General features: G+C 50.3%; 1 protein-coding gene across 8 annotated transcripts in view; it reads left to right on the top strand.

Moving 5' to 3' along the window:
- The window catches only part of FHAD1 (forkhead associated phosphopeptide binding domain 1), a 117166-nt gene extending 102163 nt beyond the window's left edge, over window positions 1-15003 (top strand). For 3 of the 8 annotated variants that reach the window (XM_037045178.1, XM_037045177.1, XM_037045173.1), the window contains 5 exons: window positions 55-220; window positions 3434-3514; window positions 5920-5973; window positions 9787-9936; window positions 14828-15003. In XM_037045178.1, coding sequence (XP_036901073.1) covers window positions 55-220; window positions 3434-3514; window positions 5920-5973; window positions 9787-9903 — 418 coding nt within the window. In that variant the 3' untranslated portion in view covers window positions 9904-9936; window positions 14828-15003. Of the gene's footprint in view, window positions 1-54; window positions 221-3433; window positions 3515-5919; window positions 5974-9786; window positions 9937-14822 lie in introns of all 8 variants that reach the window. The other 5 variants (XM_037045181.1, XM_037045180.1, XM_037045174.1 and 2 more) reach the window with 4 other exon arrangements.
- The last annotated feature ends 289 nt before the right edge of the window (window positions 15004-15292 follow it).

The following is a 15292-nucleotide window of genomic DNA, read 5'->3' as shown; positions in this document are numbered from 1 at the left end:
CGGTGAGTGAGAAGGATGAGGGGAAAAGAGGCTTTGTGTCTCTCACACGCTCAGGCAGGGCAAAGTGTCCGTTCAGATGTACCAGTCCCAGGTGACAAAGCTGGAGGACGACGTGTACAAGGGGACCGAAGAGAGGGCGCTGCTGAAGGAGGCCCTGGAGCGCACGGAGCGGCAGCTGCACCAGGAGAAGAGGCTCAACCGGGCCATGAGGCAGCACAAGGTGAGAGGCCCGGCTCCGAGCAGGGCTCCAGGCCGCCCCTCCACGCCTGGGGGAAGCCGGGCCCTGGAAGGCGGCAGAACAGTTTTTACATCAGACAGAGCCACGTTTAGACGCTCGCTCTGCCTATCGCCGTGTGATCTCGGGTTTCTTAACCCCTCAGAAACTCATCTATGTTTTTCTTAATGGTGGCTCTTACTCATATTTTTATTATTCTGCCAAGTCTTGGGGATGCATAGATGAGTAAGCTCCCAGAGAATAAAAGATTTGGTTTCACTATGCTGATCGCCCAGAACAGCGGAAACACTCATGTCTCCTGTATGTATATAAACATGTATATGTATAAATATACATATTTATATATGTATTTGGTGGAAGGATGTAAGGATGGATGGACAGGTCGATGGGGACGGATGGATGTCCCTGAAGAACATATTCTTTCGTGCAGAGCACACAGGTAAAGAGCTGACTCAGATGAGTGCCCGGCAGGAGTCTGCCCTCTGTCCCCCAAACCTGCAGGCTCCCTGGCTGGTAGCCCCAGGAAGGAATGGGGCGCCCTGCTCTCAGGGAGCACCAGTGAGGCGTTTCTAGCGTTCACCACTCTTGAGTTAAGCCTCACAGACCCCTGTCTGCATGCGTCACACCAAGCAATGCCAGGGAGAGCTGAGCCAGCGACAGAGCTCTGACTTGTCCTTTAATGCGCCCTCTGGAGAGCTCACCCCTTCTGAGGCGAACCCCCCCACCCCCACCAAGGCATGGCAGGCTAGGCCCCAAATTGGAGACACCAGACCACAGAGTGGGACAGCAGAGGGCCCAAAGAAGGCCATTGTCATGTACTGGCTGAAAGTGTAAGAAAGCCTGAGGATTTACATAATCAGGCTTCACATGCATTATTCATGTGCTGCCCGTTCATACACAAATGCAGGGGCTGTGCCCACCTGCTGGGCATTAGACATCCGTCCGTGGAGAAGGATCTGAAATGGCCAAGTTGACCCCGTGACTTGGACCCCAGAAGAGTTAGTGTATGGGAACTTTCAAGTTTATGGCCTTCACAGCCTAGGGGAAGATGTCTAAGAACTAGAGCCGTGAGCGTGGCAGCGACACTGGTGGCATTATGTATCGAGCGCTTACGGAGTGGCAGTCACCGCTCCGCATGGCACATGCTTCCTGTGTCCCATCAGCCCTGCACGGAACACTGGCAGGTGTCAGCCCGTCTGAGAAGGGCACACTGGGACAGCAGAGGGTCCCGTCACCTGGCCGCTCAGCGCAGAGAGAGACAGGGCTCCCAGGCACACCGGCTGCCCTCCCCAGCCCAGGTCACTTTACCCCACTCATTCCTCCCCACCCACCCCCCCAGGGCACCCCCTCACCCTCCACTCACTGACCGCTGCTCCTGGGCTTTCACGCCAGCGCTTGGCTTTGCACTTAAGGTTGGCTACTAATATGTTGTCGGGAATTCCTGTTTGTCAGGAAAAAATAATAATAAATGTTTGAAGTTTTGCTGGATTCTGAAGGGAACTTGTAGACATCCATCTTGACATCGGTTTCTTCCAAGGAGTATGTATTCATTTTTAATATGGAAATTACAGGAGCATAGAATTCCTTTTTGTCGTAAGCTTTAACTCCTAATATTTCCACAGAGAGTCATATTTTTTTCGGTCCCCTGTATAAAATTTCACCCATTCAGAGAAGTGGCCTAGTCGAAGCACTGGGAAATGAAATGAATTACTCACCCTGAGCTTCAGAACTACCACCCTCGTCTCCCCCCAAATGTTGTTTGTAGCTTTGATGTTTGAGCATCTCTTCACCAAGCAGAACTTTCCAGAGGCATCGAAAGTCCAGAGCCAAGTCATGCTTCTATACTAACGCCTTTGTGAAAATGACACTTGATATAAAACACTGAGGAAACCTCAGTGGGGGGCATTCCCGGACAGCCCTGTGGTCACTGGCCTCCAGATGCTTCTAGAATGCCCTGGGCCTTCAGCTCCATCCAGGGGACCGAGTGACAACGACAGTGGCCCAGGCTTCACTCAGTCTAGTCCACGCCCCACATCACTAGAGAAGGTGGCAGTGTGTGTCAGCGTTCGCAGGTGGACTTTGGGGTCAAACAAAGAGGGTTCAAGCCCCACCTCTGCCCCTGAGTGACCCCTGAGTGACCCCTGAGTAAGTGGCTTAAGTCTGTGTTTCAGGGTCGCCAACAAAAACAACCCAAAACGGTAGCAGAATCGACTTCGGGGACACTGGGTGGGTTCAATGATTGGATGCGCGGTGACCACCTGGGAGAGAAAAGGCAACTAACACCTGGTAGGGGGGTGGGGCCCTGTCTTCCCCCCAGAGAGCTTCCTGCTCGCTGTCTGCTCCGCAGGCCTGGAGCCCCTTTCCAGCTTTCCCGCCCCGCCAAAGCCGGCAGCTCTTTTGTGAACCTCTTTTTCTATTTGGTGAATACAGCTAGGGCTACGGCCAAGGAAAGGCCCAGATACTTTTTGTGACTTAGGTTGAGGCTGGAATTTTTAATCAGGAAATTTGAAATGCACAGAAGTGGCCATTCGGGAAGCACGCCAGCCTTGTTCATTCGGGCTCCCATGAGAGAGGCTCAAGGGCACTGGCTGCTTCGGCTCCGCTCGCCTGCCAATCAAATCTCCAGCCAATCAAATCCTGGCCAAGGGGCGTGCCCACATGCCTCACCAGGTGGTCTCCGTGACTCCGGAGGCCCTAATTTTTCCTCCGCTTGATTAGCTCAGCTTCCTCATCTTTAAAATGAAAATTAAAATGGCACTTAACGCATAGCATTCAATTCCGTGAGAGCGTGTGTCCATAACCCTTAGCACAGAACTGACCACCCGATAGATGCTGTCGTACCGTCCTCACTGTCATCACTATTCTTTTACTCAACTGTTTCCCGAGATTTTCTTGGGCCTAGGCAGTCGCCAGATCCTGGTTCCCTCGGTGCCACTCGTGTGTTGTTGACCACGGAGCAGGAATTGGTAGGATGAGAATGGGACGGGGGAGGGGTTGGCAGTGGTGCCCTCTGGCCCACACTGGAAAAGTAAGACGTGCTTAGGGTGGCCCAGTGTGTGGGTAGAAGATGAAGAAAAAGACCCTGCCCACCCACTCTTGAATCCCCGCCATCTCCTAGAAGTCTCAGAGGTAGGTCCCAGAATGGGGCAGGTTAGGACACACTAAACACTCTCTCGTCCACCCGGTATTTTCACCCAGGAACGTTTAGAGGACCGTGAACAGAAAAATGCCAAAGAATCAACACTTTGCAACTGTCCCTTCAAAGAGAAAGAGAGGCAGGTACGGAGGGATTTTCTGACCTTGCGGCCAGACTCAAAGTCAATGTAGTGTTTTCACGGGTGAGAGCTTATGGGGTGTCGGTGCCAGTGTGTACCTGCTGCCCAAGGAGCAGCGACACACCTCCTCTCCCTCCCCTTCCCCCAGCCCAGACCCCGCCCCACCCCTGCCGGCTACCTGAACGAGTGACCTGAGAGACAAGCAACCATCTAACCCAGTTTCTGGCGGGGGACAGAGACAGAGGGGAAGTGCAAGTGTGGTTTTGGCTGGCGGGACAACCATTTTACTCTCTAAGTGATCTGGACACTTGGAGTCAAGATCGTAAGAGAAGAAGAGTGGGGAGCCCCGGGAGCCCCTGCCCGCAGAATGAAGTGGTTGAAAGGAAGGAAGAAGTGGGTACAAAAAAGCCAGGAATAAAGATGAAAGTGCCCACTGTTACCACCTCATCACCTGGCAAAGGGCAAGCCTCATTCAACGGTGGGCTTTCTGGTGGCCAATGGGAAATGGGAAACCCAGCACGGTCCAGAGGTCACTGTATCCATGAGATAGGACAGATGTGATGCTCAAAAGTGTCCTAGAACAAAGACAATACCAGCTTTTCCCCAGAGAGGACATTGTGTGACAGAATGAACAACATCCCTAAGAATAGCAGTGAAACATTGGCCGAGCCCTGTCTGAGAACAGCTTTGGAGACAGACTGATGTCATCGCACGTCCCAGGGAGTCCAGGAGAAGCAGCTGTGCGGGGGCCAGACTCTGCTCTTCCGCCCTCAGCTGTCCGCCGATCAGCTCTAATCCAGGGAGATGTTTTGGAGCGATGTTCCAACCGGGGTTCCCTGGGGCTGGTGGGTTCCATGGTAGGATGTGGTTTCACACGCACACACCCACACACCTCGCTTCCACGAGAGAAGCTCTGCATCATCTGTTTTATATGCCATGTTCTTCAAGAGATTTTGCTTGGGTGAAGAGTTCTCCTGCCAAAAACACAAAAGAGGAGGGAAGAAGGTTACAGGTTTACAAGTACTGCTTTATAATATCTGGGAATTTGGCTGGTGGCTGTCTTCTGGGCTTAGTTCCTCTCACCTAAGTTTGTGATAAACACTGAGTGGCAGCAGGCTCAAGGCCTTCGCCACAAAAATGCCTGGAGGGCAACCGTCAGTTAAATGCAGGCCCTTCAGCTTGCAGAGAAGGTGGCTCAGAGGGCGGAGTTTGCACCCTTCCCTGAGAGTGGAAGCTGTGCCCCATCCCAAAGGGTGGCCTGCCTTCCTCCTTGAGTTTTGTGGACGTCTAATAGGGCTGCCAGAATTAAAACAAAACAGGATGCCCAGCAAAATCTGCATTTCAAACAAATAATCCAAATATTGCCCAGGACCTACCTAGGCCAAAACAATTCTTTGGTTTCATTCCAAAATTCAGATTGAACTGGGCACCTGCAAATCTTTACTGCTCACCGACCAGCCTTCGAGGGGGTGGGCTCTGAAGTAGATGCTGAGAGATGGCAGCCCACAGATTGTTTCCTTTAATTCGTGGGATGTTTTTTTTTTTTAAGTAACATTGCAAAATGCAGCACTTTCATGGAATACCCTGAATTTTGGAATTCTCTGGGAAACTTGGAAGATGTGGCAACTTGAGGCCCATGGTGCCACGGCCACCACCTTCTGGGCCCCTTAGAAAAGTGCTGGGCGTGGGGGTTGGCAGACATCCCCACCCAGCTCACTTCACTTCGAACCCTGGCCCCCGTAGGCAGCAGGTCAGGCACCCCAGTGCATGCTCAGGGCTCTCTGAGAACATCCCCCGTCCCATTTCCCAGTGCCCCTGCAGAGTCATCTGCTGGATTGTCATGCTGGGAGGAAGGCCCCAGCTCTCTCTCACTGTTGAGCCCCAGCACCTAGGGGATGCCTTTTCCTCAGCGAACTGTCCCTGAGATTTGGGGTTCTTGAGGAGACGAGGGCCAGCGATAATAATCACACCCCAGGGGAAGCTCCAGGTTTGTCCCCGACAGGAAGAAGGCTGCCGTGGCCCTGTTTGGGTCCTGGGACACCTGGGTGGAAATCCACTGTACGTCTGCAGCCACTTCCTAGGATCTGAGAGGCTCTGCTTCTAGCTAAAGCAGACTGGTTTCCCCAGGGCCCTCAGCTGGCTGACCCTCGGCTGACCAGCCTCCCCCCCCCCCCCGCGCGCCCCCGGCCCCCCCCCTCCGGAATCTGGAACACAGGTCCCTAAGGGACGCAGCAGGCAGTGCAGCACTCCCCAAAGCCACATCCCCTTCCCCAGACCTGTCCCTGGGAACGCCCAACATTCCATCCAAATGGGTGGCAGCCGAATGTTGAGAAAAATCCGTTTTTCTTTGACGCAGAAGTCAAAGAAGGACATAAGCTAAATGGTACCACTGTTCTTTCTGTGTTTAAGAGACGAATATTTGTGGAGACGGTGAAGAACAAGATGCAGACCTCGAACTCCCAGGTGAGCCGGCAGGAGCAGAGGGGAATCAGGAGGAGGTCAGCAGGGAACCCGGGTGTCAGTGCTGTCCTGAGCCCTCCGTACGTGCCAGGCACAGAACTAAAGGTCGGCTCGCTTAATCCCTACCACAACCCTATGCACTGGGTGTTATTATTATCCCCAGTTATCACATGAGGTGGCTAAGGCTCAGAGACTGAAGTAATTTGTCCAGAGCCACACAGCTAAGGAGGAGAGCCGGAACTCAATGCCAACAAACACCCAAGTGAGCGCTGCTTGCTCTCTTTGAGATAAGAAACGTCCAGGTAATAAACCTGGTACATTTCAGGTGGCATTTCTCTTGAATTTCAAGGAAGCACCCTCTAGAACACTCTTGAGTTGAGAATCAAGACTCTGAAATCTTAAACGTGCTGAAACATTGCCATTCACAGTTCAGCCCAGGAACTGGAATCGACCCAGCCCACTTTCCCACTTTGAGGAGCCTAGAAGCACGAGCTCAGGAAGCTTCAATGCAAGCGTGTTTTAGTTGGATAAGAGAGAGAAGATATATTTGAGTTTGATAAAAGGCCACAATTATTCTGAAACAAAATGATCGTTGGGAAAAAAAGATTCTAAGTAAGGGACATTTTTGGAAAACAAAAGCCTCTTCTTGACCCTGGTTTTAGGACTAGAGGGTGGTTACTACCCAGAGCAGGAGGTTAGGAGGACAGAGAGCATCCCGAGGGTCCCCCTACATCTGAGACCTTTGCCACCCTGCAAAGTGGGAAGAGAGGGAGCGTAGTCACTTATACTCACGCATGTGTATGGTGAAGCCGGAGGAGGCAGAAACCGCCCTCCAGGACCGCCTGGGGATGTGACACGACCGAGGTGACATTGGAATGGGCCGATACCTCGGACCTTGTTGGAACATGTACTTCTCTGCAATGTGAAGCCTCCTGGAGTTTCAGGCCACCTCTGGGCTTAACAGAACATGGGTAGACCATGAGGATAGATAGTGGCGCTTCAGCTTAGAGCAAAGACTGAGCTCCCCCTTCTTCCAACCCTCCAGCCCACACTTAGGGACTTGGCGTCTAGAACCCCTTCGGGACAGCAAGGTTTTCCTCCAGATTCCTTGCAAGTGTGGCTTGGGGTCTCCTCCCCCCTCAGCGTGCCTTGAGTCCTTATGGGCATGAAGTCACCGTGGCCACCTTGAAAACGACGTGGCATGTGAAATCTGATCTTTTGGTCCTGCCCATCCATAAAGCAGTCTCCATGCCAGCCAGCTTCGGAACTGGCAGCTCCTTCCTTTTTAAGGTCCTGTGCGGTTTGCTTTTCTGCCCTCCATAATGCCATTCATTCGTGTTATTTTCCTTGCCGCTAACAGTCTTTTATAATGATGTGTCAGTTGTAGGCTAATGAGGAAAATCTTCCAGTTAACAGATATTCATTGAGTACCTGGTGCAGGCCCCACGCTGTGCGGGGGCCCTGGGGATGGAAAAGCAAACAAAGAGATACTCTCCCAGCCCCCATTCATCCCACAACCATTTACACGGACACGTTGTCAGGTGCTGCCCAAGGTGCTGGGATTCAATCACGAATTCCCAGCGGGGGCAGTGTCACGCCTGAGGGGGGCAAAAACGCCTTTATAAAAATGTGTCAAGCATAGACATACATACTGTGCCGTCTGTGATGTTAACATCTCATGGGTGTGGGAACGATGAGGCAAAAATGTCTAAGGCTGTTTAAGGAAGGACCATAATGGGGAAAAAAGGGCGTGAGACACCCCAAGATAGACCAATGAAGACACACAAAACTGCCTGCCTTTCTGGCTTATATTCTTGGGTCACTTTAAAAAAAAGTAATGATGAAATAATTACTTTGTACAAAATGTTTGAAGGGCAAGGGCCAGCAGACTGAGTGTATCCACGGGGACCCGCCCAGTCCGGGGGCCGGGAGAGGCCGCCCAGAAGGAGGGCCGTTGGACTGGAGACCTGAGCTGGCGTGGGACAGCCTGGGGTCTCTCCAGAGCCCAGTGCTGGAAGCCGCCTGGAGTCCCCCTCCAGGGTGCTGAGCTAATGTCCACCTGGGTGTCGCTGTGTAAATGACTGGCTTCCATCCACGCCTTTTCATTCTAAGGGTGAGCCACATGCCTCCAAACCCCCCAAGCTAGACCCAGTCACCTTTTCCCTGTCCTTCCAGCCCTCATTTGCATTTTCAAATGTTTTACTTCTCTTCCTCTTCCTGGTCACCCATCCTGACTGCCTTCTGCGGCCCCGCCCTTGTCACTTCATAAAGCAGACCAAACCTCCAGGCTCCTGGCAGATCTGGGATCGGGGAACCTGGACTGAGGAGTCTTAGCTTAACTAACTCCCTGCCTCTGATTCCGACAGCCAGCCGCACACCCAGTCAGGGCCCTGGCATTGGGGAACCACCCACAGCCAGCAATTTCATTGAAAACCAAATCGAAAGGGCTAAAAAGGAGGGGCGATTTCGGGGGGGGGGGGTNGAAAACCAAATCGAAAGGGCTAAAAAGGAGGGGTGGTTTCGGGGGGGGGGGGGCAAGGTTTCCAGCATTTGCTGTCTGTTTTCATTTTCCCTGGCACTCCGACCAAGGTACACTTTGTGGGCTGGTGCAGAGGCGTTTGCCCTCTCACCCTGGAATGACTTTGAAGGCCATCTCAAGACACTTGCAAGGCTCCTGCCCAGACCTCAGGAAGGGATGTTTGAAACCACGAGACGGTCCAACAGCCCATCCATTGAAATCCACCGGAACCTCCTCTTGGGGGGCAGTGGAGGAAGACAGGAGATATCCTGGGCTCTATTCGACAGATAAGGAACCTGAGGTCATGTGGTTAGCGTGTGGCAGAGCTGAAATTCGACTCCCCGTAGCCCTCTTCCCCCAGGGTGTGCGTCCTCGCCATCCTCACCTTGGAGTCAAAACCTGTGGAAGCAGGGCTGGAATTTGAAGCCTGTTGTGAAACTTGCAAGTTACAATCTACCTGCAGTAGGTGCAGAACTGGGAGCGACAGAGATGCTTGGGTTGCAATTAATACAAACCTATTCGCACAGAGGGAGGGGGCTTTTATAAGGACACCAGAGTGAGTATCTCACAGAAACGCAGAGCAGAGAGGGAGTCTGGCCTCCAGAGGGAAGGGGTAAGCTGTGGGACCCCAGGCATCATGGCTTTTACACGCACACATTGTACATCTCCTGTCTGTCCCTCTCTGTACCTCTGCTGATCTCTCTCCAGTTTTGTGACAGGAAGGGGTGACATGAAGGTCACCCGGTTCAAAGGGCCAGCCCAGGAAGGGAGTAACCGCTCAGAGCCCATTAACTCCAAATGCTGGGAGTGGTCATCTTAAAAGCCTAGCTTGTGCCAAGGGTCCAATCAACTAGACCAGGGCTAGGGTTGCACACATGGCTTCCAGGAGGCGGGGGTGGGACAGACAGACCCCCTCCAATACCCTGCATTTTCCCTCCCATGACATCAGAGACATAAGACACATGCAGTTCGGTAACGGCTTTTCAAGAGAAACATACTCTATCACAAAGAATGTGCCCATTCTAAGAAGCCCCTGGTTCCAAAGACACAAATATAAGAAAGGAAGATTTTGTGTCTGGAAGGGTGGACCCTAAAAATCTCCACAATGAGTACCTTGGGGAGTGTGATAACGGTGGATCATGTGAGCTTCCTTTTGCTTATATCGATGTCTATCTCTACAATACTATACTTTTTTCAAGAAAAGTTTTATTTGGAGTTAAAAAAACGTTTGAGTGGAATGTCTGGGGATTCCACTGCCATTGTAGAGTTTGTACATTTGTTTCCCTTGCTCGTTGCAGGTGGCAGCCAGAAAGGCCACCCCGAAGATGGACCAAGAAGGACAGACGCTGAAGAGAGATCCTTCCAGCAAATCCAGCCAGAATCTTCTGCTCTCTAAGCCTGGTGGAAGGAGCTAGCAAGGTCATCCCGCCGGCCTTGCACGATCCACTGTGAGTCAGTGTGACTCCTCTGTGTCAAAATCCTGAGATGCTTTTGTAGGACTCGCAAGGCTGTCACCCCAGCATGGTGCTCCTAGACTAAGGTTTTGCACGGCGCTGTATTTTGGATTGTGGGGCCTGAGGGGTTCTTTTAAAAAAATACTTAATAATGTATACAGACTTGGCCACAGGAAGAGTGCAGGTTTGAGATGCAGACTCCTGGGTCTGGTAGATACATTTACGTGGTTCCACATTTGAGTCATGCCATACCCACTGTCACCACCAAGGAGCCCCAAGAAACCCACAGTTAAGAAAACCCAACACTGATCCCCGGGGCCACAGGACAGAATGGTAACCTCAGCGATGGTGGGTCTATGGAGCAGTGCACCTCTACCTGAGATCGTGATAACACACCTAGAGCGCCAATCAGGTTTATCACTTCCATCATAATGATTAGCCCTTACGTGGCACTCTGCAGTCTCCAAAACACCCCTCATCTAACCCTCGCCCAAGCCCTGGGGGGTGCAGAGTGCTATGTTCTCTGTTTAACAGATGAGGAAGCTGAGGCCCAGAGAGGGTAAGTGGCCTGTCTAAAATCAAACAGCTGGCAAATTCGAGAGTTGGGTCTGGAACGCAGGTTTCGACTTGCATTTCACACTGCCCATTCTGCTACACCACGCTGGCCCAGGAGCACAAGACCCAGGCCATCAGGACAGACCAAGTGCCCCGTCACCAAAGAGCACACGCTGCCCAGGCAGACACCCCCCTTTCATGGGGTGTAGGGAGGCCCTCATCTCCCGTGTTCTGCCCTCTCTCCGGCCAGCTGTGTTCTCACTGCCTCTCTGGTATGGCCAGGACCACCAAGCAAAATGGGAAGAAGATCCAGAATATCATTTTCTTTTTTCTCTTTCAAAAGCCACAATAAAAATATTTCCATAGTTCAAAGACAAACACATTCTTTATACTGATTAAAATGAGAAGGAAATAGATTTTCTTCGTGCGACCTTCCACTGAAGGGCCATCCTACACAGGGGTGAGGACCTGAAGTCAGTGAGAAAGGTGAGCATTACCGGATCTTAAAAATACTCTTGAAGATTCCGGGAATTTTTTTCTACCATATTGTTCATTCTGTACCACATCCTAAAAGTCCAAAACAACAAGTTTTTTCTGCAGCATCAGAGGTCACTTGGTTAGGCAGTAAGGCATTCAAGCAGCTAGCTCATGTGTGGGAGCGAAATCTTGTGGGGAAAAAATGTTGTTTGTTGGTTGAACATGTATATTTGAATTTATGTAAGTTAAATGTAATGTCTGTATGACTCCGCTATGTTTTAGGTCTTTCAAAGGATGTGTTAACTTTTTTCTTGTTTTGTTTTGTTTTTAATATATTTTATTGATTATGCCATTACAGTTGTCCCATTCCCCTCCTTCATTCCCCTCCACACCCCTCCCCCACCTCTCCCCCGCTTTCATTCATGTCCACGTGTCACAAGTTCTTTAGATTCTGTATTTCCCATAGTATTCCTGCCCTCCCCCCATCTGTTTTCTACCTACCGTCTATGCTATTTTCTGTGCCTTTTCCCCCCTTCTCCTCCTCCCACTCCCCTGTTGCTAACCCTCCATGTGATCTCCATTTCTATGGTTCCGCCCCCAAACTAAGCTGTCCTTTTAGTTTGCTTTTGTTTTAGGTGGGTTTTTTTTTAATGTGCATTTTTTAATTTATTTAATTATTTTTCAAGTACAGTTTTCTGTCTATTACTCCCATCCCATCCCACCCACCCCCATGCTCCCCTCCTCCCTCCCATTTCCACCCTTCTTAGTTGTCCATGTATCCTTAGATGTGGTTGTTAATAATGTGAATTTGCTGTCCTTTCACTGTTCATACTTCCATCTTCTTTTTCTTAGATAAGTCCCTTTAACATTTCATATAATAAGGGCTTGGTGATGATGAACTCCTTCAATTTGACCTTATCTGAGAAGCACTTTATCTGCCCTTCCATTCTATTTTTTTAATTTTAAAAATTATTTTTAGATATATTTTATTGATTATACCATTATAGTTGTTCTATTCCCCCCTTCATTCCTCTCCACCCTTCACACCCCCTCCCCCACCATTCTCCCCCTTTAGTTTATGACCACATGTCTCAAGTTCTTTTTTTTAAATATTTTATTTATTTATCTTTAGAGGGGGAGGGAAGGAGTGAAATATCAATGTATGGTTGCCTCTCATGTGTCCCCTGCTGGGAACTGGCCTGCAACCCAGGCATGTGCCCTGACTGGGAATCGAACCGCGATCATGTGGTTCGCAGGCCCGCACTCAATCCACTGAGCTACACCAGCCAGGGCTCAAGTTCTTTAGATTCTAAATTTCCCCTACTATTCTTGCCCTCCCCCCTGTCTATTTTCTACCTACTGTCTATGCTATTTTCTGTATCTTCTCCCTCCTTCTCCTCCTCCCACTCCCATATTGCTAACCCCTCATGTGTTCTTCATTTCTATGGTTCCACTCCTGATCTAGCTGTCCTCTTGGTTTGCTTTTGTTTTAGGTGTGGTTGTTAATAACTGTGAATTTGCTGTCCTTTCACCATTCATATTTTTCATCTTCTTTTTTCTTATATAAGTCCCTTTAATATTTCATATAATAAGGGCTTGGTGATGATGAACTCCTTGAATTTGACCTTATCTGAGAAGCACTTTATCCGTCCTTCCATTCTAAATGAAAGCTTTGCTGGATAGAGCAATCTTGGCTGTAGATCTTTGGATTTCATGACTTGGAATACTTCTTTCCAGCCCCTTCTTGCCTGGAAGGTCTCTTTTGAGAAATCAGCTGACAGTCTGATGGGCACTCCTTTGTAGGTGACTGTCCCCTTATCTCTTGCTGCTTCTAGCATTCTCTCCTTCATTTTCATCTTGGCTAATGTAATGATGATGTGCCTTGGTGTGTTCCTTCTTGGGTCCCACTTCTTTGGGACTCTCTGAGCTTCCTGGATTTCCTGGAAGTCTATGGCCTTTGCCAGACTGGAGAAGTTCTCCTTTATTATTTGTTCAAATAAGTGTTCTACTTGTGGCTGTTCCTCTTCCCCTTCTGGTATCCCTATAATTTGGATGTTGGAACGTTTAAAGATGTCCTGGAGGTTCCTAAGCCTCTCCTCATTTTTTTTGAATTCTTGTTTCTTCATTCTTTTGTTTGGTTATTTCTTTTTCCTTCTGGTCCACTCCCGTGATTTGAGTCCCAGTTTCCCTTCCATCACTATTGGTTTCCTGTGCGTTTCCCTTCATTTCAATCAGTTTAGCCTTCATATGTTCCTCTAATTTGTTCAGTGAGCATACTGATCACCAGTATTTTGAACTGTGCATCTGAAAGGTTGGCTATTTCTTGGTTACTTAGAATTATAGGCTCTGGGGCTTTGAGCTGTTCTTGAGCCATATTTTGGTCTGTTTGCACCTGTTATGTATGAGGGACAGAGCCTTAGGTGTTCACCAGGGTGGGGCCACCCAGGTCCCTGGGTTGTGATGCTGTATGTGGGGGCGGGGTCAGAGAGGGAAAAAATGGCACTTTGCTTTGCTCTGCTCTCTCTTAGATTTCTGTCCCCTCTGCGGCTTCCCACAAGCAGATTGGGCCCCTCTGGTGCTAGTTCCCAGGGTGTGGGGGCCCATGTACTCTCCAGGACCCTGTGGGTCTCTCCAACAAACTCTCTGTCAGCCTGGGAGCCTCTCCTGGCCCCTTGACCCCAAGAAAGTCTTTCCAGTTGGTGCTTTCAGGCTCTAATTCCCATCGCTGGGGCCCTAGCCTGAGTGGTCTGTCTCACTGTTCGCTCCTTCTCTTGGTTTATCTGCACGCGAATGTATGCAGGGCGGCTGGCTGCACCATGGTCAGCCAGCTGCCTTGCACCCTCACTGGGTCTGCCCATCCCCACCCCACACCTGGGATCCACCAACCACCTCCACCTCCGCTCCTGGGTCGGTTGGACCAAAGGAACTTTTCAGCCCGACCCTGCTCCGCTGCTGACTCCGCCCCTCTTACCGGTCTGACTGAGTGGTTCATTGTTGTCGGACTTCTGTACAGTTCAATTTTCACTGTTTTGGCTGCATTTTTGTTTCTAAAACTTCACTGTCTTTAAATTTAGTTGTGGGAGGGGGCACAGTGTTTCCACCTATGCCTCCATGTTGGCCAAAAGTCAGGATGCGTTAACTTTTATCATATGAACATTGCAATCCATGTTGGCAATTTCATTTCTGCATTCTCTCAACTAGGTAGCTTTTGGGGTGTCTCCACGGCCACCCACCCCTTTCCCTGAGAATGCATCTCCCCATCTCCCCCCACATCAGGTTAGCCCGACCTAATGCTTCTCTCTTAACCATAGCTGGTTGGCCAAGTGATAGATATCCTACCCAAGCCAGACCAATCAGGTTTCTCTTCTAACTGAAACTGAGCCAATCAGCATCTGTATTTTTAGTGTTTGGAAGTAGGCTCTGGGATGCCACACCAGTCACTAGTGGTGCTGGAGCTCAGAGTCTGATACAGTTCCAAAGCTGGGTGGGCACTACCTACCTTGTGTTTGGAGAAACAAAGCCAGTCTTCAGAGAGAGAAGGCTGGGGTAGATATGCAACAAGGAGAGACAAGAAACCAAGACTCCCAGAGAGACTAAGTACAGCAGAGTACAGCAGATACTCCCCACCAGCCCCTTAGTCATTGTCTCCTTCTATTATATAAGCTGACCACGTTGATTTTCCAGCCTCCCTTGCAGCTAGAGCTGGCTATGATGTTCAGTTCTGACCAATAATATGTGAGTGAAGGCCCCCGAGGAGGGCTTCTCTTCTACAGTAAAAGGCAAGTCGTTGCTAGAGAGAGCTTTTTGCCCTTTGTCCCATTACCTTGTCTCTTTTCTGTCTCCTGGAGCTCAGAGTTGGAGCTGGAGCAGCCATTCGGGGATCACCAGGCCACATGCCAGAGGCCAAAGCCCACCTCCAAGGACAATGGAATGGAAAGATGAGAAGGGCCTGTGCCCGGCACCGTGCCTGAACTGCCTACCTCTGTACTTCTTGTTGTGGAAGACAAATAAATTTCTTCCTGTTTAAGTCACTATAGTCCGGTGAACCTGTCTGTGCTTCCGGATGAACTACTCAAAACCTAGTGACTGAAAATGATCCAATGATCTCTCATGATTGCGTGGGCCATGCTGGGCACTTGTCTAGGCTGGGCTAGCTTGGCTGGGCCAGGCTGTAAGGATGGCCTCCTCTCCATGCCTGGTCACTGGTAGGTCAGAGGTTCTCAGTCAGGGGCGATTTTGCCCCCCAGGGGACATCTGGCAACTTCTGGACACAGCGTTTGTTGTCACATTTGGGAGAGGGGTGCAAGGAGGTGCTACT

The sequence above is a fragment of the Sturnira hondurensis genome, unplaced genomic scaffold, assembly GCF_014824575.4.
Source record: "Sturnira hondurensis isolate 20B ecotype Veracruz unplaced genomic scaffold, ASM1482457v3 Scaffold0004257, whole genome shotgun sequence".
Lineage (NCBI taxonomy): Eukaryota > Metazoa > Chordata > Mammalia > Chiroptera > Phyllostomidae > Sturnira > Sturnira hondurensis.
The sequence above is the reverse complement of the archived record's forward strand: the minus strand, read 5'-3'. Positions and strand labels throughout refer to the sequence as shown.